We start from the raw sequence: 25,646 nt of genomic DNA on the forward strand, positions 1-25,646 counted from the left end.
TTTTCTTTTAGTGTGCTCCCTGGGAAAATGACCCTTGAGCTAATATCTGAGTTTGAGTTAACAAAGTGTGCTTTCGTGTGTTTGTGTGTGTGTGTGTGTGTGTGTGTGTGTGTGTGTGTGTGTATCCCTGGCAGAGCTTGACAGCACTAAGCTTTTGTGGCTGAGGTGGGATAGGAGGGGCAGGATGAGGAGAGAAGAGAAATGCTGCTGTTGTTGCTGCACTACCAGCAGCCATCCCAACCTCCCGAGTTAAGCATTTGAGTATTTAAAAAGCTATGAAGCCGAGCACGGTGGCTCACGCCTGTAATCTCAGCACTTTGGAAGGCAGAGGCGGGTGGATCACGAGGTCAGGAGTTCGAGATCAGCCTGGCCAAGGTGGTGATACTCCATATCTACTAAAAATACAAAAACTAGGTGGGCGCGGTGGCAGGTGCCTGTAATCCCAGCTACTCGGGAGGCTGAGGCAGGAGAATCACTTGAACCCAGGAGGCAGAGGTTGCAGTGAGCTGAGATCATACCAGTGCACTCTAGCCTGGGTGACAGAGCAAGACACCATCTCAAAAAAATAAAAAAATAAAAAAAGCAGAAAAGCTATGAATCCTGTTTTATGCTCATTCTGTATATCCAATCAATCACCAAATCTTATCAATGCTATCTCCTTAATATCTCCCAAACCTCTCTTCTAAGTTAACTTTCTTACCTTAATGAAAACTATCATCTTTCATCCAAACTAACCTCTTTTTTATTCTTCTTCGGTTTTTTGTTTGTTTTTGGTTTTTTTTTTTTTTTTTTTTTTTTGAGACGGAGTCTCTGTCACCAGGCTGGAGTGCAGTGGCGCAATCTTGGTTCACTGCAACCTCCACTTCCTGGGTTCAAGTGATTCTCCTGCCTCAGCCTCCCGAGTAGCTGGGACTACAGACACACACCACCACGCCCAGCTAATTTTTGTATTTTTAGTAGAGACGGGGTTTCACCGTGTTGGTCACGATGCTCTTGATCTCTTGACCCTGTGATGCACCCGCGTAGGCCTCCCAAAGTGCTGAGATTACAGGCGTGAGCCACCATGCCCAGCCCCATCTAAACTAACCTCTGAAGTGGTTTCCTCCAATTTACTTTCTACATAGCTGTGAAAGTCAACTTGCTAAATGTAAATTGAATAATGCCATTTTCTCTCTTAAAATTCTGCAATGGTTTCTCATTTATTATAAGATGAATTCTGAAATCCTTAGGTCTATATGATCTGCCCTACTACCCTCATCTTGTCCCACTATTGCCTTAACTTGCTGAGCTCCAGCTGAATTGGCCTGCTTTCAAATTCCCAAACACACCAAACTTCTTCCCATCTCACAGTATTTGCATATGCTCTTTCCGTTGCCCCAAACACTTTATGTCCCCTCCTTTCTTTTCCTCAAATCTTAAATGTTCCTTCATGAGAGACTTCTTCCCTGACCCTCAGACATGGTCACATGTTCTAATGTCTGCTCTCAGAGTCCTGCCCTACTTCTTCTTACCATTAGCACTACTAAAATTAAGTAATTTTTAAACTCATTGGCTTAAGGACTGTCTTTGTTGCTAGGTTAGAAACATCATGATGCCAAGAACTTAAGCATAGTAGGCATTCCATAATTAAATTCTAGCACCTCCTATAGCCAGGCACTCTACTAGGCACTGGGCTATAGGAATTGGTAGGGAGTCTTAGACCTTGGGGAACACATAGCTGAGCAATTAATCCAGCAAATTCTGTAAACTTCTATCAGTTTCTCTTTTCCTATTTATTTTGGTTCAACTCATTCCATATACTACTTTGTCTAGCTTTCAGACAGCAATTGACTTTTTGACAAACACTAAAGAAAAAGAAAAGATTTAAAACCTCTGTCTTTTTAGTGTCATCTGCTATTAGTTTTCCCTCTCCAACTAATAAATGGACCCTATTTTTCTTCATCCTCTTCTCACGTCTAATACATTTAAAGAATGTCTGTCTGTGTCTCTCTTTGACCTTTGGAAATTGTAATGTATGCCTTCCTTTAGATTTTTTTTATTATTGACATAAAAAAAAAAAACATTTTATTTGCCTTCCTTCTTAATGACTCTTACTGTCTGCAAAGTTTTCATTACCTTCCATCTTCCAGGCAATGTCTTTGTTGTTGTTATTGTTAGATGTGTCTGTGTATTCTTTCTTTTTATCTTATCCTGTGCATAAAGATAACTTTTATGCATTTTCATGTCATTGCTTTACAAAATATTCAGGAGTCATTTCATTTGTTTCATTTTATTTATGATTATATAAATGGAACCTATTCATAATAAAATAAAAGAAAGAAAGATGGGGAGGGAAAAAGGGAAGGAAACAAAAGAAGGAGGAACAAAGAGACGGAGGAAGTGAGCATGGAAATCTAATTTGATTCTGCTGAGAGCTGGTTTACATAAGGACATGATAAGGACAGAGAGGGGGAGGATGGAGTTTGAAAAAAAATAGCTAGAATACATAGGGAACTGAGAGAAATGCAAGGATGAAAAAGGAGTCTGAAAATGGTACGTGGAGCTAAGAAAAGGTGAAAATTCCACATTCACCTGACTTTCAACCCACCATCAACTAACTTACAAACCAAAACCCTCCATTGCCCTGAGGGAAGACATGGTAAACTAACAGCAAATCATCACAAACTCTTGTCTCATTGGGTAAAACAATTCAGAGATGCCAGCCTATACTTGGGTCAGTAATGTCATCTTCCTAAAGGAAGCTCTGATAAACAAATAATATAAAACTTTTCATGTATTATCTTTTAAATATGTTATTTGACACATACAAAACATTATCTGTGCTTATATGTTACTTTTAAAGCAAAATAATACACTCAGGACCTGTGAATCCACCACTCCACCCCAAAACTAAAACATTACCAAAAATCCCATCAACCTATGAGTTCCCTTACTGCCCCATTTCCCTGATTTCTCCTGTCCCACCCAAGATAACCATTATTTTAAATTTTATGATTATCAACCTACTCATATACACATATACACACAACTTTATTACAAATATATATGTGCTTAAGCAATATGCATGAGCTAATTGTAAACAAATTTTTTTAAAAACAAAAAAGGCAAACATTTGCCTACAGTATACGAGAAGCATACAACTATTACCTACATCACATGTTTTACCTGGTTACACTATCCTTGGATTGGGGATGGGAGTAAATTTGAAGGCTTTTGTCCAGTAATATATACTTTTGGAAATGGAAATGAAGAGATCCATCACAAATAGTTTTCATAGAATATCAAAAGGATCGGCAGGGAGAATAGAAACATAGAAGCACTTTGAAAGCACTCTCTAGAAACGGAAAATCAGGCCAGTTTCAGAAGCTCACACCTGTAAATCCCAGTGCTTTGTGAGGCCAAGCTGGGAGGATCACTTGAGGCCACGAGTTTAAGACCAGCCTAGGCAACATAGCAAGGCCCTGTTTCTACAAAAAAATGTAAAAGTTAGCTGGGTATAGTGGTGCACACGTGTAGTCCTAGCTGGGGGAAGGACTTGTGAGGCTGGGGAAAGCTGAGGCAGGAGGATCACTTGAACCCAGGAGGTTGAGGCTGCAGTGAGCTGTGGTTACACACTGTTGCACTCCAGCATGGGCAACAAAGCAAGACCTTGTCTCAAAAAAAGAAAGAAAAGGAGAAAGAAATGGAAAATCAGTGAATCTGCCAACAGGACAAGTTTGGTAGTTAACACTGTATTTTCCTTATTGATTTGCATACTACTAATGGTTAATAGTAAACTCCTAAAAATAAAATGTTTTTTTATTTTAATTCTCTAAACTGAAAAGGTTTTCACGTTTTCTCCTCCATTAAAGATTTATTTTCATTATAAAAGATCTAGGACCATTTCTTTAATAGAGAAAAATTACATGATTGGGAACTTTCACCTTCAAAGCAGAAAGAGAAAATAAAGATTCCCTCCTTGGAAGGAGTTCTTTTTCAGTTTTGTTTACATCTTTATGGATAAAAAGACTCAGTATTATAAAAACATAAATTCTCCTCATTTGAATTATAAATTCTATGCACTTCCAAAGTTCCAACAGATTTTGTTTAGATACCAGATAATCTGATGCTGAAGTGTCTACAACTGAGCGAAGACTAAAGACTTACAAAGCCATTTCTGAAGAGTAAGAAAGGAGGACTCGCTCTATCAGATTTCAACACATAGTATAAAACAATGGTAATTAAAACAGTGTGGTATTAGTTCAGGACAAAGAAACAGGGCAGAATAGAGAGCGCAGAAACAGACTCATGAATATGTGGGAGTTTAATATAGGACACAAGGCATTTCAGATCACTAAAGAAAGGAGAGATGATTTAATAAATGATGCTGGTATAATTGGATTATCCATTTATCCAATTGAATCCATTTATCCAGTGGAAAAATATGAAATTAGATACCTGTCTCATAAATACCCCAGACCAATTCTAGATTGGTTAAAGACTCATCCATGAAAGAAAAAAACTTTAAAAGTTTAAAAAAGAAAATATAGAATATCTTTATGAACTAGATATAGGGAAGGACTTCTTAAACAACACACAGAAAGAGATAATTAAGAAGTCTGAAAGCAATGAGTGTGGGCAAGGATGTAAATCAAGAGGAGATCATACGGACACTGGTGGAGGGAATATAAGTTGGAATAGCTGGAATCACTTTGGGAAACAACTGGGCATTATGCTATAAAGTGTCATACGTATACCTGTATATGACACAGCAATTCCACTCTTAGGTATACTCTAGAACGAGCTTCTTAAACTTTAATGAGCATCAGAATCACCTGGAGTGTCACACAATTTTGGATCCTCACTCCCTGGAGATTCTAAATCATTAGGTCTGGGGTGAATTCTATTAATTTGGGTTTCTTTGAAGCACCCAGCTGATGAAGTTGCTGCTGGTCTCCAATCACAGTTGGAGTAACATTCCTCTAGATTTTTTCTCTTGTGTGTAAGGAAACAGGAATAAGAATTTCAAAACCACATTGCTTATAATAGCAAAAGTCTAGACACAAATATCCATCAGTAGGAGAATAGATAAATAAACTGTAGGATGTTCACACAATGAAGTATTATACAAAATTAAAAAGGAACAAACTGTAAGTGCATGTAACAACCTGGATGAATCTTAGAAGCATAAAGTTAAGTGAAAAAATTAAGACACGGGAAATTACATACCAGTTTTATAAAGCTAACACACTGAATAATATACTGTTTAGGAGTACATATGTGGATAAAGCTATAAAATATAAAGTAAGGAAATTAATGGCAAAGAGAAGAATCACATAATGCAACAGTGTGGGTATTACGGTAGCCTCTTTTTTTTTTTTTTTTTTTTTTGAGATGGAGTCTCACTCTGTTACCCAGGCTGGAGTGCAGTGGTGCAATCTCAGCTCACTGCAAGCTCCACTTCCTGGGTTCATGCCATTCTCCCGCCTCAGCCTCCCAAATAGCTGGGACTACAGGTGCGTGCCACCACACCCAGCTAATTTTGTTTTTGTATTTTTAGTAGAGATGGGGTTTCACCATGTTAGCCAGGGTGGTCTCAATCTCCTGACCTTGTGATCCGCCCACCTCGGCCTCCTGAAGTGCTGGGATTACAGACTTGAGCCACCGTGCCCTGCCCTATTACGGTAACTTTTACAGTGGATGGTAGGTTCTCACGTGCTTCAGAACTATCATGTAAGTTACATATAGTCTGCAGTATATGAAAAACATATACATAATATACATAAAATGAAAAAAAATTAAGTGAGAGTCAGACAATAAGATGAGCTAAAGGAGACAAGAAAAAATTACGAGGAAACTAAAATTATAATAACAATTAAAATGTTCATTGGACATAGTAAATAACAGAAATAGTCCTGGAGAAAATAGGTGTAGCAACGTGGAAGACAAACTTGAGACAACCTCTTGCAGGTGAAACACAAAATGTTTAAAAAATAATCAGAAAGGAGATGATAGATGTGCAGAACTGAGGATGGAGATCTAACAGATTCCTGAAGCAGAGATTGGAGCAATAGAAAGAAATAAGAATTCAAAGCTATATTTATTTATTTATTTATTTATTTCACCTTTAATATTCTACCTTAATCCAAACAAATCTAAATAAGTTATTGAGTGATTTTTTTTCCCATAAGTTATTGGGGTAAAGGTGGTATTTGGTTACATGAGTAAGTTCTTTAGTGGTGATTTGTGAGATTTTGCTGTGCCCATCACTGAGAAGTATACACTGCACCCTATTTGTAGTCTTGTATCCCTTGCTGCCCTCCCACTCTTCCCCCCGAGTCCCTAAAGTCCACTGTATCATACTTAGGCCTTTGCATCCTCAGCTCCCACGTATCAGTGAGAATGGTTTTCCATTCCTGAGTTAGTTTACTTAGAATAATAGCCTCCAATCTCATCCAGGTCACTGTAAATGCCATTAATTCATTCCCTTTTATGGCTGAGTAGTATTCCATCGTATAAATATATCACAGTTTCTTTATTCACTTGTTGATTGGTGGGCATTTGGGTTGGTTCCATGATTTTGCAATTGTGAATCGTGCTGCTATAAACATGTGTGTGCAAGTATCTTTTTCATATAATGACTTACTTTCCTCTGGGTAGATATCCAGTAGTGAGATTGCTGGATGAAATGGTAGTTCTACTTTTAGTTCTTTAAGGAATCTCCACACTGTTTTCCATAGTGGCTGTACTAGTTTACATTCCCACCAGCAGTGTAGAAGTGTTCCCTGATCACTGCATCCATACCAACAACTACTGGTTTTTTGATTTTTTGATTACAGCCATTCTTTCAGGAATAAGGTGGTATTGCATTGTGGTTTCGATTTGCATTTCCCTGATCATTAGTTATGTTGAGCATTTTCTTTTTTTTTCTTTTTTTCTTTTCTTTTTTCTTTTTCTTTTTTTTTTTTTTTTTTTTTCAGATGGAGTCTTGCTTTTGTCACCCAGGTTGGAGTGCAATGGCACAATCTTGGCTCACTGCAACCTCCACCTCCCAGGTTCCAGCAACTCTCCTGCCTCAGCCTCCTGAGTAGCTGAGATTACAGACACCTGCCACCATGTCCAGCTAATTTTTGTATTTTTAGTAGAGACGGGGTTTCACCCTTTTGGCCAGGCTGGTCTCAAACTCCTGACCTCAGGTGATCTACACGCCTCAGCCTCCCAAACTGCTGGGATTACAGGTGTGAGCCACCACACCTGGCCCATTGAGCATTTTTTCATATGTTTGTTGGTCATTTGTACATCTTCTTTTGAGTATTGTCTATTCATGTCCTTAGCCCACTTTTTGATGGATTGTTTGTTTGTTTTCTTACTGATTTGTTTGAGTTCATTGTAGATTCTGTTCTAATCCTTTGACAGATGTATAGGTTATGAAGATTTTTTCCCACTCTGTGGGTTGTCTGCTTACTCTGCTGACTGTTCCTTTTGGCGTGCAAAAGTGCTTTAGTTTAATTAAGTCCCAACTATTTATGTTTGTTTTTATTGCATTTACTTTTGAGTTCTTGTTCATGAAATCCTTGCCTAAACCAATGTCTAGAGGGTTTTTCCCTCTGTATGTTGTTTAAGAAGTCCTTCCCTATATCTAGTTCATAAAGATATTCTATATTTTCTTTTTAAACTTTTAAAGTTTTTTTTTCTTTCATGGATGAGTCTTTAACCAATCTAGAATTGGTCTGGGGTATTTATGAGACAGATATCTAATTTCATATTTTTCCATATGGATAATCCAATTATACCAGCATCATTTATTAAATCATCTCTCCTTTCTTTAGTGATCTGAAATGCCTTGTGTCCTATATTAAACTCCCACATATTCATGAGTCTGTTGTCTTCTAGAATTATTATAGTTTCAGGTTGTAGATTTAAGTTCTTAATCCAGCTTGAGCTGATTTTTGTATAAGGTGAGAGATGAGGATCCAGTTTCATTCTCCTACCTGTGGCTATCCAGTTATCCCAGCACCATTTGTTGAAAAGTGTAACATTTCCCCACTTTATGTTTTTGTTTGCTTTGTCAAAGATCAGTTGGCTGTAAGTATGTGGGTTTATTTCTAGGTTATCTATTCTGTTCCGTTGGTCTGTGTGCCTATTTTTATACCATTACCATGGTGTTTTGGTGACTATGGCCTAACAGTATAGTTTGAAATCAGGTAGTGTGCGATGCCTCCAAATTTGTTCTTTTTGCTTAGTCTTGCCTTCACTATGCAGGCTCTTTTTTGGTTCCATATGAATTTTAGAATTGTTTTTTCTAATTCTGTGAAGAATAATGGTGGTATTTTGATGGGGATTGCATTGAATTTATAGATTGCTTTTGGAAGTATGGTCATTTTCACAATATTGACTCTACCCATCCATGAGCATGGGATGTGTTTCCATTTGTTTGTGTCATCTGTGATTTCTTCCAGCAGTGTTTTGTAGTTTTCCTTGTAGAGATCTTTCACCTCCTTGATTAGGTATATTTTTAAGTATTTCTTTTTTTTTTTTTTTTTTTTTTTTTTTTTGCAGCTATTGTAAAAGGGGTTGAGTTCTTGATTTGATTCTCCACTTGTTTGCTGTTGGTGTATAGAAGAGCTACCGATTTGTGTACATTAATCTTGTATTCAGAAACTTTGCTGAATTATTTTATTAGTTCTAGGAGCTTTTTTGGAGGAATCTTTAGGGGGTTCAGAGTAAACGACCTTATCATCAGCACACAGTGACAGTTTGACTTCCTCTTTACCAATCCTTTCTTTCTCTTGTCTGATTGCTCTGGCTAGGACTTCCAATACTATGTTGAAGTGGAGTGAGGAGAGTGGGCATCCTTGTCTTTTTCCAGTTCTCAGAGCAAATGCTTTCAGCTTTTCCCCATTCAGTATTATGTTGGCTGTGGTTTGTCACAGATGGCTTTTATTATATTGAGGTATGTCCCTCGTATGCCGATTTTGCTGGAGAGTTTTAATCATAAAGGGATGCTGGATTTTGTCAAGTGCTTTTTCTGCATCTATTGAGATGATCATGTGATTTTTGTTTTTAATTCTGTTTATGTGGTATATCACATTTATTGACTTGCATATGATAAACCATTCCTACATCCCTGGTATGAAATCCACTTGATCATGTTGGAATATCTTTTTGATATGTTGTTGGATCAATCCAGTTAGCTAGTATTTTGTTAAGGATTTTAGCATCTATATTGATCAAGGATATTGGTCTGTAGTTTTCTTTTTTGGTTATGTTCTTTCTTGGTTTTGGTATTAGGGTGATGCTGGCTTCATAGAATGAATTATGGAGGGTTCCTTCTTTCTCTATCTTTTGAATAGTGTCAAAAGAATTGGTACCAATTCTTTGAGTGTCTGGTAGAATTCTGCTGTGAATCCATCTAGTCTTGGACTGTTTTTTGTTGGTAGTTTTTTAATTACCATTTCAATCTCACTGCTTGTTATTGGTCTCTTCAGGGTATCAAATTCTTCCTGATTTAAGCTACGAGGGTATTTTTCCAGGAATTTATCTACCTTTTCCAGGTTTTCTGGTTTATGTGCATAAAGGTGTTCACAGTAGCCTTGAATGATCTTTCGTCTTTCAGTGGTGTCAGTTGTAATATCTCCTGTTTTGTTTCTTAATGTGGTTACTTAGACTTTCTTTCTTCTTAATCTTCTTTTTTTGATTAATCTTGCTAATGGTTTATCAACTTTATTTATCTTTTTCAAGAACCAGCTGTTTGTTTCATTTATCTTTTGTATTTTTTGTTTGTTTCAATTTCATTTAGCTCTGCTCCGATCTTGGTTATTTTCTTTCTTCTTTTGGGTTTGGGTTTGGTTTGTTCTTGTTTCTCTAGTCCCTTGAGGTGTGACTTTAGAATGTCAGTTTGTGCTCTTTCAGTCTTTTTGATGTAGCCTTTTAGGGTCTATGAACTTTCCTCTTAGCACCACCTTTGCTGTATTCCAGAGGTTTTGACAGGTTGTGTCATTATTGTCGTTTAGTTTGAATAATTTTTTTATTTCTGTCTTGATTTTGTTTTTGACCCAATGCTCATTCAGGAGCAGGTTATTTAATTTGCATGTATTTGCATGGTTTTGAAGGTTCCTTTTGGAGTTGATTTCCAGTTTTATTCCACTGTGGTCTGAGAGAGTACTTGATATAATGCCAGTTTTCTTAAATTTATTGAGGTTCATTTTATGGACTGTCATATGTTCTATCTTGGAGAAAGTTCCATGCAGTGTTAAATAGAATGTGTATTCTGCAGTTGTTGGATGAAATGTTCTGTATATATCTGTTAAGTCCATTTGTTCCAAGGTATAGTTTAAATCCATTGTTTCTTTGTTGACTTTCTGTCTTTTGATGTCCTGTCTAGTGCTGTCAGTGGAGTATTAAAGTCTCCCACTATTATTGTGTTGCTGTCTATCTCATTTCTTAGGTCTATTAGTAATTGTTTTATAAATTTGAGTGTTCCAGTGTTAGGTGCATATATGTTTAGGATTGCCATATTTTCCTGTTAGACAAGGCCTTTTACCATTATATAATGTCACTCTTTGTCTCTTTTAACTGCTGTTGCCTTAAAGTTTGTTTTGTCTGATAAAAGAATAGCTATCCCTCCTTGCTTTTGGTGTCCATTTGAATGAAATGCCTTTTTCCACCCCTTTAAGTTTATGTGAGTCCTTATGGGTTAGGTGAGTCTCTTGAAGGCAGCAGATAGTTAGTTGGTTGGTGCGTTCTTATCCATTCTACAGTTCTGCATCTTTTAAGTGGAGCATTGAGGCCATTTACATTCAATGTTAGTATTGAGATGTGAGGTACCTTTGTATTCATCGTGCTACTTGTTGCCTGAGTACCTTGGTTTTTTTGTTTTTTGTTTTTGCTTTTTAACTTGTATTTTTGTTTTATAGGTCCTGTGCGATTTATGCTTTAAAGAGGTTCTGTTTTAATGTGTTTCCAGGATTTGTCTCAAAGTTCAGAGCTCCTTTTAGCAGTTCTTGTAGTGGTGGCTTAGTAGTGGCGAATTCTCTCAACATTTGTTTGTCTGAAAAAGACTGTATCTTTCCATCATATATGATGCTTAGTTTCACTGGATTCAAAATTCTTGGCTGATAATTGTTTTGTTTCAGAAGGCTGAAGATAGGGCCCCAATCCCTTCTAGCTTGTAGGGTTTCCACTGAGAAATCTGCTGTTAATCTGATAGGTTTTCCCTTATAGGTTACCTGGTGTTTCTGTCTCACAGTTCTTAAGATTCTTTCCTTCATCTTAACTTTAGATAACCTGATGACAATGTGCCTAGGTGATGATCTTTTTGCAATGAATTTCCCAGGTGATTTTTGTGCTTCTTGTATTTGGATGTCTAGGTCTCTAGCAAGGCCAGTTAAGTTTTCCTCGATTATTCCCCCAAATATGTTTTCCAAACTTTCAGATTTCTCTTCTTCCTCAGGAACACCGATTATTCTTAGGTTTCATCACTTAACATAATCCCAGACTTCTTGGAGGCTTTGTTCATATTTTCTTATTCTTTTTTCTTTGACTTTGTTGGATTAGGTTAATTTGAAGACCTTATCTTTGAGCTCTGAATTTCTTTCTTCTACTTGTTCAATTCTATTGCTGAAACTTTCCAGAACATTTTGCACTTCTACAAGTGTGTCCAGTGTTTCCTGTAGTTTTGATTGTTTCTTCTTTATGCTATCTATTTCCTTGAATATTTCTCCCTTCACTTCTTGTATCGTTTTTTGGATTTCCTTGCATTGGGCTTCACCTTTCTCTGGTGCCTCCCTGATTAGCTTAATAACTAACCTCTTGGATTCTTTTTCAGGTAAATCAGGGATTTCTTCTTAGTTTGAATCCATTGCTGGTGAACTAGTGTGATTTTCTGGGGGTGTTAAAGGGCCTTATTTTGTCATGTTACCAGAGTTGGTTTTCTGGTTCCTTCTCATTTGGGTAGGCTCTGTCAGAGGGAAGGAAAGTCTACGGCTAGAGGCTATTGTTCAGAATCTTTTGTCCCATGGGGTGTTCCCTTGATGTAGTACTCTCCTCCTTTTCCTATGGATGTGGCTTCCTGTGAGCTGAACTGCAGTGATTGTTGTCTGTCTTCTGGGTCTAACCACCCAGCAAGTCTACCCAGTTCCAAGCTGGTACTGGGGGTTGTCTGCACAGAGCCCTGTGATGGGAACCGTCTATGGGTCTCTCAGCCATGGATATCAGCACAGTATTTAGGGTGTCTCCCAGGTCCTGTAGAAGCAGTTCGCTTGCTTCCTTTGGAGAGTCTGTGGGTCCTCTCAAGATTGCTGGTTTGTTCTTGCAGTTGATCTGGAGCTAAAATTCACGATGTGAGCCTTCGCATGCTGCTTTGTCTGTCCAAGTTGGAGCTGCAATCTAGTTCTGCCTCCCGTCCACCATGATGGTCGAATCTCCTCAAAGCTATATTTAAAGAAAGTTCTCAGAGGCTAAAGAAAAGTGTTTGTCTTTCTGATCAAAACTGCTCTCCCTAATACTGGTAAATTAATGCAGAAACTCATATTGACACATTTCTGGCCAAAGTTCATAAAATTAAGGATAAAACATGACTTCTATGAGCATCCTAGCAAAACACAAAAACTAGAAAATAAACACATTACCCATACATATAACAAAAATCATGCTAGCTTCAAAATTCTCTGCAACAATGCTACAAGAAAATGACCTCATTCTACTTGAGGTCAATATTGAAATTTTTAAAAAAGAAAATGATTTCCAAATTTATTTGGAAAAACAAATGAGTATGAGGTAATGGAAATCTCAATTACATTGACTTGATCTTTACAAATTTATGATCAAATTAAATTATTGCATGCACCCTGAAAATATGTATCTTGATTATATATCAATTTCAAAAATGCTTTAAATAAATACGCCTAAATAAGAAAAGTTTGAACAAAATAATAAAAAGTATAATGAAATAGACTTGAATCTGTAGATATTAAAATGTAAATGATAATAATGAAAATGCTGTGAAACTGATTAAAAATTGAGAGTTCAGTGAAAGACAATAGAAAATCTAGACACAGAATTACATATACTATTTATCAGTATATCATGAATATCCCACATCATAAGATACACACACATACATACAAAGTCCTCATTTAATGTCATTGATAGATTCTTAGAAACTGTGCCTTTCAGTGAAATGATGTACAGCAAACCCTCAAATAATGTCATTTTGCTCAATGTCATTTCATTATAATGTTGATGAGGAAAACAGTGGTTTTGTTACACATCATTTCACTTAAAGTCACAATTTCCAAGAACCTCTTGATGACAATAAGAGACGACTTACTGTTACTTAGTATGTGATAAGGATGGGCTTATGGATAGGTTATTCAATATATGATACTAAAATAATTACCAGACTACTTAAAAAATAACAAACTTAATAGTATACATCAAATCAATTTCAATGAATTAAAAGTTTAAATGTTTAAATAATATAAAAAAGAACTAGAAGAAATATAAGTGAAGATGTATCTAATCCTTATTCATATAAGGATTATATGGAAGGACTTAACTAAGAATTTAAAAAAGGAAAAAACCAAAAGAAAAATATTGATGTGTTTTCCTATAAATTTTTTTTAATTCTCCATGTCAAAAAACCGTAAAAAGTGATAAAAGTCAAACTACAGACTTGAACAGAATATTTATGCCATATACAACTAAAGGATTGTTACTACCAAAACTAAAAGCCTATGTTATAGAGGATTCTGGGAAGATGGCAGAATAGGAGGCATCATGAATCTGTCTCTTCACTCAGACAACAATTGCACTGGCAGAATCTGTCTCATGTAACTATTTTAGAAGGACAAGGTCTATTAAATAAAGGCTTGCAGCTTTCAAGGGAAGGCTAGGAAGGTGAATTGCAGCTAATTTTGGTCAATTTCAGCTCTTAGCTCAGTAGTGACTACCCATTCCCCACCTCTTAGCCCTATGGCAGGTAGCTGTGTATGTGTTCCTGGAGTAGTTTGCATACAGCTTGCAGGAGTCAGAGTGATCAAAAAATACCCCATCCTCTAAATACCAGGGATCTCTACTCTCATCTCTGATTACTGCTTCTGACCAAGAGGTGCAGATAAGGAGGCAGGCAACCATTGTTGTTGCACCTCTCTCCATTGATGTAAGCCTCTCCCCCTCTGGCTGAAGTGACTGTAGGGGATTTAAAAGATTGGTGCCTTTTTGTTTTGTTTTGTTTTTTTACTCTCCTCCTTTTTTCCTCTTTTTTCTTTCAGACATTAAATACAGAAACATTCAAAAAGCAACTGCGTGTACAGGGAAAAGTAGAAAGTACTATGCATACCCAGGAAAAGGTGCAGACTCAAAAAAGACCTGAGAAGACCTTAAGTTTGTACCTCAGGCTGATCCTTGGCACAGAAACAGCCTACAACAATTAAACACACACACACACACTCACACACACACATACACACACACACACACACACACCAAAAACAACTAAAACCCAGCAAACCCTAGGGAGGAAGAGGATATGTTTTCCAGAGTCACCACATTATTAGATTCAAATGTCCAGTTTCCAACAACAACAAAAAAATTACAAAGCATACAAATAAACAATATCTTTGAAGTATGGCTCATTCAAAGAAAAAAGTAAATAAATCCATAGAAACCATCCTTGAAAAAGACCTGATGGCAGATCTACTAAGCAAAGACTTTAAACCAATTCTCTTGAAGATGCTAAATGAAGATGTGGAAAAAGTCAAGAAAATGATATATAAACAAAATGGAATATCAGTAAAGAGAAAGAAAACCTGTAAAGAAACAAACCAAAAAAATCTGGAGCTAAAAAATATAGTGACTGAAATAAAAAATTAGTAGAGGAATTCAAAGGCAGATTGGAGCAGTCAGAAGAGAGAATCAGCAAATTCAAAGGTAGGACAAAGGAAATTATCTAGTCTGAGGAACAGAAAAAAAAGATTGAAGAAAAATGAACAGGGCCTAAGGGACCTGGGGGACACCATGAAGTGGACCAATATACACACTGTGGGAGTCCCAGAAGGAGAAGAGAAAAAGGAGCACAGAAAATAATCAATAAACAATGGCTGAAAACATCTCAAATTTGATTTAAAAAAATGCATATAAACATCCAAGAAGCTCAATAAATTCTAAATAGGATGAATCTAAAGAGAACCACACCAAGACACTTTTAATCAGATTTTAAAGGCCAAATCAAATCTTGAAAGCAGCATGAGTGAAGTGAATTGCCAAATATAAGTAATTCTTAGTAAGATTATCAGTAGATTTCTCATCAGAAACTTTGAAGGCCAGAAGGCAGTCAGCCAATATATGCAAAGTGCTAAAAGAAAAAAACTGTCAACAAAGAATCCTATATCCATCAAAACTTTTTCTTCAAAAGCAAGGGAGAAATTAAGACATTCTCAAATAAAGAAAAGCTGAGAGATTTTGTGACAACTAGATTTGCTCTGCAAAAAACTTCAGGCAGTCCTGCATGTTGCAATGAAAGTATACTACATAGTAATTCAAAGTTGTATGAAAAAAATAAATATCTCAATAAATATTAATTATATGAGCAAATATACAAGCTGGCATTATTGTAACAATAAGTTTTAACTCCTTTTAAGACAATAGGTTTTAACTGTTTTTCTGCATGATTTAACAGACTAATACCTCTTTTAAAAACAATTATTAGTCTAAAAGCTAGTGTTATTATTTGGTTTGTAACTCCAATTTTTGTTTCTACATAATTTAAGAGAATCATGTTTTTAAAAGAATTATCAGTTTATGTTTTGGGGACACACAGTATATCAAGATGTAATTTTGTGACATCAACCATTGATATAAAAAGTAAAGTAGAGGTTCCTCTTCAAAGACTTTCCTCTCCGTCTAATTAGGAATAAATAGTAACTTCTCCTAAAAGCAAAATTTATTCAAAGACCTGTGCTAACATTCTTAAATATCTGCTGGCCGTAATAAAGAAATCAATGTGCTTTATGTTCTTAGCTCCCACAATTTAGCATAAATATTTGCCCTGGCATGCTTATACTGTTCCAAGCAAGCATTAGGTCATAGCCTGTTCCTCTTCCTTATTTAAAAGTGTTTTTATCTTTCTCAGCATTCCACAAGTTACTTCCTCCTTCCTTTGTTCTCCTCTACCTTTGCCTCTTTTAAAAAATTCTAAGTTGCTAGCCAAACCAGACAAATAACAGAATGTAAGGTCCCGTTCCAGCCAATGGAAACCAGACACAGCAGTAGGGTGGATGTGTCAGGTTATACATGACGCTGTCTCCTTTGTTCTGTGTACTCTTGTGGCAAAACTGCTGGCAAGTGTACCCTTTCTGCAGGAAATAAAAATGGCCTTACTAAATAAATTAAATTTATGTTCAAGTGCTGTTTCTTTACGACACCAGAGAACAAGCATTTCAAACAATTGAGAAGGGTGAGGACAGAGCTGTAAAGGAGCAGAGTTTTTGTATATTGTTAAAGTTAAGCTGGTATAAATGCAAATTAGAGTGTTATAATTAGGATGTTAAATGTAATACCAAAGTAACCACAAAGAAAATAGTTATAGAGTATGCACAAAAGGTAATGAGAAAGGAATTTAAACATATCACTAAAAAAATCACTAAACACAAAAGAAGACAGTGATATCAGAAATGAGGGACAAAAAAGCTATAACATATAGAAAATAGCAAAATGACAGATGTCCCTCCTTATCAGTAGTTACTTTAAATGTAAATTGATTAAACTCTCCAGTTAAAGGACAGAGGTTGCCAGAAAGGATTTTAAAAGTAAAACAGGATCCAACTGTATGCTGTCTACACAGAGATTCACTGTAGACCCAAAAACACAAAAAGATTGAAAGGATGGAAAAATATATTCCATAAAAATAGTAACCAAATGAGAGCAGAGGCAGCTTTACTAATATCAGACAAAATAGATATTAAATTTTCAAAGATTATAAGAGACAAAGAAGGACATTATATATTAATACAAGGTTCAATACAGCAATAATATATAACAATTATGTTTACACACCTAATTACAGATCACAAAAATATGAAGTGAAAGTTGCCAGAACTGAAAGAGAAACAGACACTTCTGCAATAACAGTTGAAGACTTCAATATCCCATCCTCAATAATGATAAGAAAAACAAGACAGAAGTAAGGAAGTAGAGGAGTTAAACAACACAATAAACCAATTAAATCTAACAGACACACCAAACACTTTACCCAGCAACAATAGCATACACATTTTTTTCTCATTGCATCTGGGACATTTTGCAGGATAAGTCCATGTGTTAGGCTGCAAATTAAGTTCAAATGTGGTATACAAATGCAAGGGAATATTATTCAGCCTTACAAAAGAAGAAAATTCTGACATATGCTACAACATGGATGAACCTTGAGGACATTATGCTAAGGGAAATAAGCCAGTCACAAAAAGACAAATACTATGAGTTAATTTATATGAGGTACTTAGAATAGTCAGAGAGGCAGAAAGTGGAATGATGGTTGCCAGAGGTTGGGGAAGGAGGAATGAAGAGTTAATGTTTAATGGGTACAGAGTTTCAGTTTTACAAGATGACAAGTTATAAAGATGGACAGTGGTGATGGTTATACAACATTATGAATTTACGTAATACCACTGAACTGTACACTTAAAAATGGCTGAGATGATAAACTTTATGTTATGCGGATCTCACCACAGTAAAAAAAAAAATTGGGAAAGAATGTTGGTCATTAGGAATTAACCTTATCGACTTCTTTTATGTATCTATCCCAAACCTCTTTAGAGTTTTACCCAGGTATCCTCGTCTCCTTTTTTAGAGAATGACATGGCATTTAGCTATCTCCTACTGAAAAGCAGACAGGTTTCAAGTTAATAAATCTAAAGTTTGCCACTCAGTTATGGTGGGGATTATATTATATAAGTTTATTTTTTATAAGTTTATTTTGTAACTTGCTGTTACAAACGTGTCTCACATTAAGTGAAAATTGCTGTAACACAAAGATAATGGCTATGCCCAAATGCAAGTTCGAGAGCAAGCCTGTTCAGCTTTTTCAAATTACCTAAATAAAAACAGGGGTGTTTGTGATAAGACATTGGAATGAAGGATAAGAAAAATGGGAGCGATCTGTAGGGAGTCGAAATTGGAGAAACGGAAGTGTTTTGCGCTTTTGCTCTTCTTGACTTCTAAATGCTTTGTGCGTGTAAAAATCAGAAACTAGATTTTGGCAACCTCTATATAAAAACTAAGGATCCCTTCCAGATTGTGTACCCACTCTCTAGGTTGAATTCTTTGTTTTTCAGCTGCCTTGTGTCTTTATGTAATATGACGTTGTACTTCACAGCGTGAAGGAAAGTGTTATACAGCCATTGGAGGCAAATAGATCCCTATTTGCTTTCAGGGTCTACCATTCACTAGTTTTGTGACCTGAGATATACCTTGAAACGTCCGCATGTCTGTAAAATGAGAATAATAATCCCTATTATTATATCAGAGGATTATATCTTACTATTACTGAGAAAATAGTAAGCTAATCATTGCTAACTTACAGTTTTTTACTTTTATCATTTAAAAGAAAGTACATTGCAAATCAGGAAGAAAAGGGTGGAAATCCCCTTGGAGTGTGATAACCACTTCATAAAGTAATCATCAAAAACACAGAAATTGTAACCAAATTTGAGCATATTAAACCCATAACACTTTTTCCATCTATATAATTGATAATGATTATTTGCCTTTTTTAATATTAGGAGACCATATTTAACAGCCATCCTAAGGCCACTTAAAATTAAAGCAAATGGTTGTGCATGGCTTAGAGCACACTACTCAGGGCAGATTTGGAGCCATTCTAGTAGCAAAGGGGCTTGGAGAGTTCGTTCTGATTTACGCAGCTCTTCAGATATTTTTAAGCAGCTGATACTATAAATGACCACACAAGAAAAAAAAACATTATCAGAAGGCTTCTGCCTGAAAAGATGAATGCTAATAAAACACGAATGATGTCTTTAAGGCATTGAAGAGTATGCACTGAACAGTATATTCACTGAATTCAGGAATTTGAGTGGGGTGGGGGGTCCTAAATGTTATTAGGAAGCCCTATTTTATACACTGAGTTATAAACACTGAAGTCATTACCTCACAATAGTTGATAAGAACTTGCACAACAGAAATGTAAATTTTATATTTATATCAGATGCAAACACAAAATATGATGATAGTAAATACAACAGAAATTAAGGTGCGCTTTTGTAAGCTCATATAAATGTGTGCCACAGATTGAATATTTTTAAATCCATTACACATGGTTCATAGAATGGTTAAAGCATCACATTCTTTTTAGTTTAGAATTACACTTTCTATTGTCAAACTGTTGAGGATAACCAAGAATTAGCACCATGGTTGCAAACATTTTTCTGTTTGCCTTTCTGACTCTGGAATCAAGGACTCTGGTCTCCTATGTGGAGAAGCGTCACCTCAGTCCCACTGCACTGGTAGTCTTCAGCGACAATATTTGGAGGATGACAGTTTGGATGATCGTGTTAGTAACAATTCTAAGGAATGGAAATAGTCCATTCCATAATTAAACAGAAATCATAAACCACTATAAAAGTAAAGTCATAGGAAAAGAAAGTTGAAAACATAAAGTCTCAAATGGTTTTATTTCATAATATATGAAGATCCTTGATTCATTTGTTCATATGCTGCTGTAGGTCGACTCCACTTACACATCCCAGTTTAGTTGAAAGGCCACTTTAGACAGTGTCCACTTCATTATCAACCCAGGTTCTTGTTTCATGGGGCTGACCATGCTTGTAGGCTTAGGGCTGCGTTGGTCATGACTCACTTTACTCCCAGTATTTCTGGCCGGTGTGTGTGTGTGTCATGTTTACTCAGAACACCTGAGCATGTGGTCTCTCCCTGACCCTCTCCCTCTCTATTCTCCTCAGGACTACTGGCTCTCTCTCCTCTACAAGCGCCTGATTGGCCCCAAAGTCTTGGCTGTGCATGTGGCTGGGCTGCAGCGGAAGCCACGGCCCGGCCGAGTGATCCGGGACAAACTGAGAATTTATGCTCACTGCACAAACCACCACAAGTAAGTCCTCAGAGAGATGACACAGAAAGGCCACCTGAGGGGCTCCCACCCCATTCCATTTGGGACCCCTTCAAGACTCATGTCGATTCACTAATCCTATCGAAAACTTTTTGCCGCTGGAATCACCATACCTGCTCTTTGCAGGTTTCAAATAATTTCTGGTAAATAGCTTTTACTCCAAGTAAACCCTCCCTTCTCATACTTAGAGGATTAATCATAAAAGGTTCCTAAAATTCTTGCCATTTGTTCATTTACTTATTCATCCAACACATTTTTATTGGGCATTTTCTCTGTGCCAGTTGATGTAATGCCCATGAGGCTTTTTTGTGTGCCTAAGCTTCAGCCAAGTCAAGAGGTGCAAAATCTTTTCCTATGATCCACCAGCAAAGCTTAAGAGAATAAATCTCCCTTTTTAAGATGCATGCTGGAGAGATATGCCACTAGAAACCTAGCCCTAGACCAATGCATCTCAAGCTGGGTGTCCCCAGAACTAATGGAGTGCCCAGAGGTGGTCATGCCAGCTTTAGAGCCATTTCCAGTGTTTTGAAAATCTTTTCAGCTATTTTAAAAATTAAGAGGCTTAAGTGAAATCTGGGCTTCCTTTTCTGAGGGCTCTGGACTTATAACAACTGAATGTGGTAGTGTGGGGTTATCCTTCTCTTTTTGATCTGAAGCACTGGTTGTCATTACAGTTGTCTTTAAAACAAACAGGAAAATTAATTATCAATAAATAAAGTTTGGCAGACAAAAAATTTTAACACATTAAGACCATAAGGGAAAACTTTAAATCGGAGAGAGGTGGGTGCCTAAAGCAAAATCCATCTGGCCAAATATGACTTTCTTACATCACTTCCTGTTTAAGGCAGAATAGGTTGCCCTGGAAAAGAGAATTATTTCTCTTTCTCTTAATGCAAAGAAAACCTGGTGAGGGGATAACAGGGCAGGGAATGGTAAGCAAGTACCTCCAGCCAGACCTTCATTCCAGCCCAGGCCTATCGGGAGCTGATCAAGGGGAGTAGCTAGTACAAAGAGCTTGGAGTGGTCAGGTTACAACAGATGCTCCTTCTCCTTCCTTGATGAGAGAGGAGCCAAGCCAATTAATTTATCATGATAAGACTTTTCAAAGAATCACTCTGAGCAGAGCGGGGACAGGGGCCAGTTGTCTTGTCAGTAGATACAAGTGCCTATTGTAAATGAGGGGAGGCTGGCTTGGGCAGAGGCCAGAGGCTTTCAACATCCCTTTTGCTCAACAGGAAGCTCAATCCAATACCTGACAGAGAGTGACTGCTTTATGGCCTTGGCCTGGAGTTATCTGATCATCACACAAGGAAACATTGTATTCCTTGTCTCTGTCCTGGCCCTGAGGTAACCACCCAAAAGGTGGACCCCCAGACTCAAGATAGAAAAATTACTCTTGGCACCTTATATCCCTGTTGGAAAGCATATCAGTCTGTGGCCTTTATACTACTAGTCTGAGGACTCGGGAAAAAAATTATCTGCAGCCATGGGCTTAGCAGGATTTGCGTCTCTTCATAGAAGCCTCCTCACATAATCTCATTTGAGTGTTCATCCTCATTCTTTAACATTCTCATGGGAAGTTGTTATTAATACTCTGAGTGTACTGTGAACTCAGGGCCAGTGTCTCATTCATTTTGTATTCTTGGTGTCTAATGTAGTGACTGGCATGAAGATCCCAGGAAAGGTTTGCAAATGAATGAATGAATGCAGAAATTGGGCATCAAGATGTTACCGTTGATTTGGAGTTAGAGCTTTCTTCCTCTTTGATATTACCACATCAGCCAGAAGGAAATGGTATGGTGGAGTGGTTAGGGATTCTACCATTCCCTAGTATGAGACCTCAAACAAGTTACTGAAATCATCTGCATTCAAGACTCTCTTCTACACCACCAGCTCTCCTCTAATTTCTATGCAAAGTCACTCCAGAATCTCTCTAGAGAAACGGTGTCACTGGGCTTCTATCAGTACAACCTCTCTCACTCCCTGTTAAAAAGACAGAAAGAAAAGACTTTCATAATCCATTCTACATATGACCCTAATGATAATAATTGGGGTGAAGGTGTTTTTGTTCCTATTAGATTCATAAAGAAAACCCACAGTGAATGCACGGAACTGGCTGAGGTTGCAGGGCTCTTCCGTGTCAACAGGTGTCAGTGTCTAGCTAGGGTAGCTCAAAGGTAGAAGAAGTATCTGTTCACCTCTCTGAGAAATCATGTGCCATTAAGGAAGCACTGCTGAGTCATTTATCTGTGGCCAATAGGCCAAAATCACAGAATTATCCCAGAGTGGGCATGGTAGATTCACACTATGCAACCTTGACAAATACTCTGAAAATATTTGTCCCGGGTCAAAACAGGGATTGGAAGAGAAGGTATAAACTTATGAGTAGAATCATCCAGAGAAAGCGTCTATTAAAACAACAACCCCTGCACTCCAGTGTATATTAAATACTTGCTGTGTGACAAGCATCTTTCCAGATATTTGCACTTATTTTAGTGAATTTCAGAGGTTCTACGGTATCACACCTACATGCAAATAGCAGCATTAATAATGCAAAGAATGCTACATTTGGAAAGAGCCCTTAGAAATCATACGGCCCAGTGCCTGTTCAACACAGGAATCCATTTCACATCTCCCTGACAGTCACGCAACCCCTACGTGGATACTGCCTGTCACAGCAGCCCCTTGCATTGTGGGGCATTTCTGACCTTGTAGAGCGCTGTCTGTTATGATTGATTTAGGAGAAAAAGTTAGATCCTTATACCACCACCAGCAGGTGCTTTTCTGTTTTCTGTTCTGGAATTAACAAATTAGGACACTGACAGAATGGCAATTCTCACCCTCCATCTTCTTGCTTAGAGAACAATCAAGTTTTGACAAGGAAGCCTCTTTTTATGAGCCATTCTGCTGAGACAATGTATGTTTCTGGGGTGGAGATGAGGTCCTTCGCCAAGTTCAGAACCAATTGGAACCTGGTGGATGTTGAAGCAAAATTAAGCCTTTTGGGGTTCAAGTTCGTTTATTATTGGCAAAACATGACTTCCTGTTTTTCAGAAGAAGTTTTTTTAAAGACTCATAAAAATGGTTCCTGAGGCTTCTTGGACATCAAATGGCTCTTACAAAACAATATTTTGATGAGTTAAGTGTAAATGAATCAGAAACATGTGGATTAAATTTCCCTTAAAATACACAGGGGCTTTGAAATTAAGGGAAAAAATGTTTGGCAAAACATGGCCTGGCTTTTACCGAACCCAAAACCTTTGAATTAGATTTGGAGACAATGGATCAACCCAGTTTCAAGCACATTGACTTTCAGTGGGAATGACCGTGGACTGCAAAGCATCATCCTCCCTTCCCTTTCCCAGCCTCCCAGCTTCACTGGAGACATTTCTAGAACATGACTGTTTTCTATCTGGAAGTCAAGATGCACCTCCCCATTTGACATTCCCCACCTCTTACATTAGGATATTCCAATTCCAGCCTCCCTTCCCTGACTCACTTCCCCTCCTCCCATGGCAACACAGAGAAATGTCAGGCAGGAAAAGAACAGCCAGAAAAAATGAACTCCAGATACATGGATTCTGTGCTGGTGAATAAAAAAATCTTACCCATGAGTGAGACATGGGGCAAGATAGATGATCCTCTCAGACAACTTCTCTCCTGAAAGGAACATTCACTAAGATAACCAAAAGCCACCTGGACTTGACAACATCAGAAGGCCAGCAAATGCTTGCAGGCCAAGCCTTCAGACACCATTTTCTCCAAGATTATTTTTCTATGGTCAGAGCATATATGTTTCTCAGGAATTTGGATTCGCAACACACTACTTTCAGGTTGGTGCTGCACTCCCCAGCCAAGAATGTGTCTTTGTAGCAAAAAGGCCTCGCTTAATGTCCTTGCCCATAAGCCAAGCGGGGAGAGGGATGGCTGAAGCAGTCTTTAATGCCAACTCCTACCTGAGAAGGTGCTGTGAGTTCTGAGAGCCTCTATATGTGGGTCTCTGGGCTGTACTGGTTTGTCTTCCCCAGGGGAACTATGTAAGTGGAAATCAAACCACTGCCAAACAGCTTGAAAAAAACAGCTTTCCCTGCAGCAGTGCTGTAATTTCAGGTCTCCCTCCCACCCACCACTTCCCCACATCCCACCTTCTCTTCTGCAGTCTCCAAGGGCTCATTCTGCCCCAGCTCTGCAGAGGAGAAACTCATAAATGCAAGCACGTGGCTCTCTCCTCCTCCATTGCTGGCCTTTGAGAGTGTTGTTTGATGGTAGCTAGCAAAAGAGTTTACTGCAGTCTGGCAAAATTGATACCCATCCACATGTATTTTGCTCCCACTCTGAAGCCTAGATATCCTGCAATTAATGGTGTCTTCCTCAGTTTTACAGATAGCTAAGCTAAGCTGAAACCCCACCAATGGGAAAGAGTCGATGTTCTTCTTTAATGATGGTCAACACTGATTCAGGCTGCCAGCATCCTTCTTCAGAGTTCTGGGGACACAAGTATGCTTAAATCAACTGGCATTCTCTTCTGACCTAACTCATTTAGCTACAAAAGCTAGTTCACATGTTGCAGGGGATTAAGAAGGACTGGAGGAGGAGGAACCAGATGGAAGAGTCGTTTTAATAATTTATCAGAACACAAATGCAGGCATCCAAAAGCCTTGAACACAATAATGTACCCTCCTGCAGATGCAAGAAAAATCCTCTGACACACAGCCAGCAGGATATACTTCGGTAGCTCTTCTCATAATCTTAATGAATTGTTCTAAGCAAGTGGTTCCCAAACCCAATTCATCTGCCAAATATCCCAGAAAGATTTTTTTAAGTAGAGATTCCCAGTCCCTAATCCCAAATAGATTGAATCAAAATCTCCAGGGAAGAGACCTGGAAACTGTGCTTCTAAACAAAAACAAAAACAAAAATGAAAGACTCCATGTCACCATACCGACCTGTCCTTGGTCACTCACCTCTTAATTAGCACCTTTAGAAGCAGAGGTGAGTGACCCAGGATGGAGGAGTGTTATTTCTACAAGGAATGATGCTTTCCTCTGGGCAAAGTTGACTTAGAGTTTCTCTGAACTCCTCCTTTGAAGGTGGGGCTGGGTCATTTTTTTGTTTCCTCTCATTAACTCATCCAGATGGGGCCCTAAGGGACCCCTTAGAAACAAAGTATTTTTTCCTACAGAGAGAAGGAAATCATTATAGTTTTCCTAATACATGCTGAAGGGCTTGTGCATGTAGGCATATAGTTCTCTCAGACTTCTGAACATCTTATGCTCATTTAAAAGAATTCCAAAATGGTGAATAGTTTTATAATCTTGAGGTAGGTAAAACAGCAAAAGAAGAAATCAGAAAGATAAATTTGACTACATAGAAGTTTTTTAACTTTTATATATTAAAATACAATGTAAATAAACTGAAATGGTCAAAGAAAACTGAGGGAAATTTTGCAGACAAAAGACTGCTCTTTAATAAATAAATTGTTTTTATAAATCAACAGAAAAATAGGGAAAAGTGTCCGGGCACGGTG

The 25,646-nt window shown here is 37.6% G+C and overlaps 1 protein-coding gene across 4 annotated transcripts in view; it reads left to right on the forward strand.

The window, feature by feature from the left end:
* Positions 1–25,646, forward strand: part of HPSE2 (heparanase 2 (inactive)) — a 790,590-nt gene that overhangs the window by 740,008 nt on the left and 24,936 nt on the right. For all 4 annotated transcript variants that reach the window (XM_010389528.2, XM_010389530.2, XM_010389531.2 and 1 more), the window contains one exon: positions 19,956–20,101. In XM_010389528.2, coding sequence (XP_010387830.1) covers positions 19,956–20,101 — 146 coding nt within the window. The remainder of the gene's footprint in view (positions 1–19,955; positions 20,102–25,646) is intronic.

This window comes from Rhinopithecus roxellana, chromosome 11, assembly GCF_007565055.1.
Source record: "Rhinopithecus roxellana isolate Shanxi Qingling chromosome 11, ASM756505v1, whole genome shotgun sequence".
In the NCBI taxonomy this organism is placed as follows: domain Eukaryota; kingdom Metazoa; phylum Chordata; class Mammalia; order Primates; family Cercopithecidae; genus Rhinopithecus; species Rhinopithecus roxellana.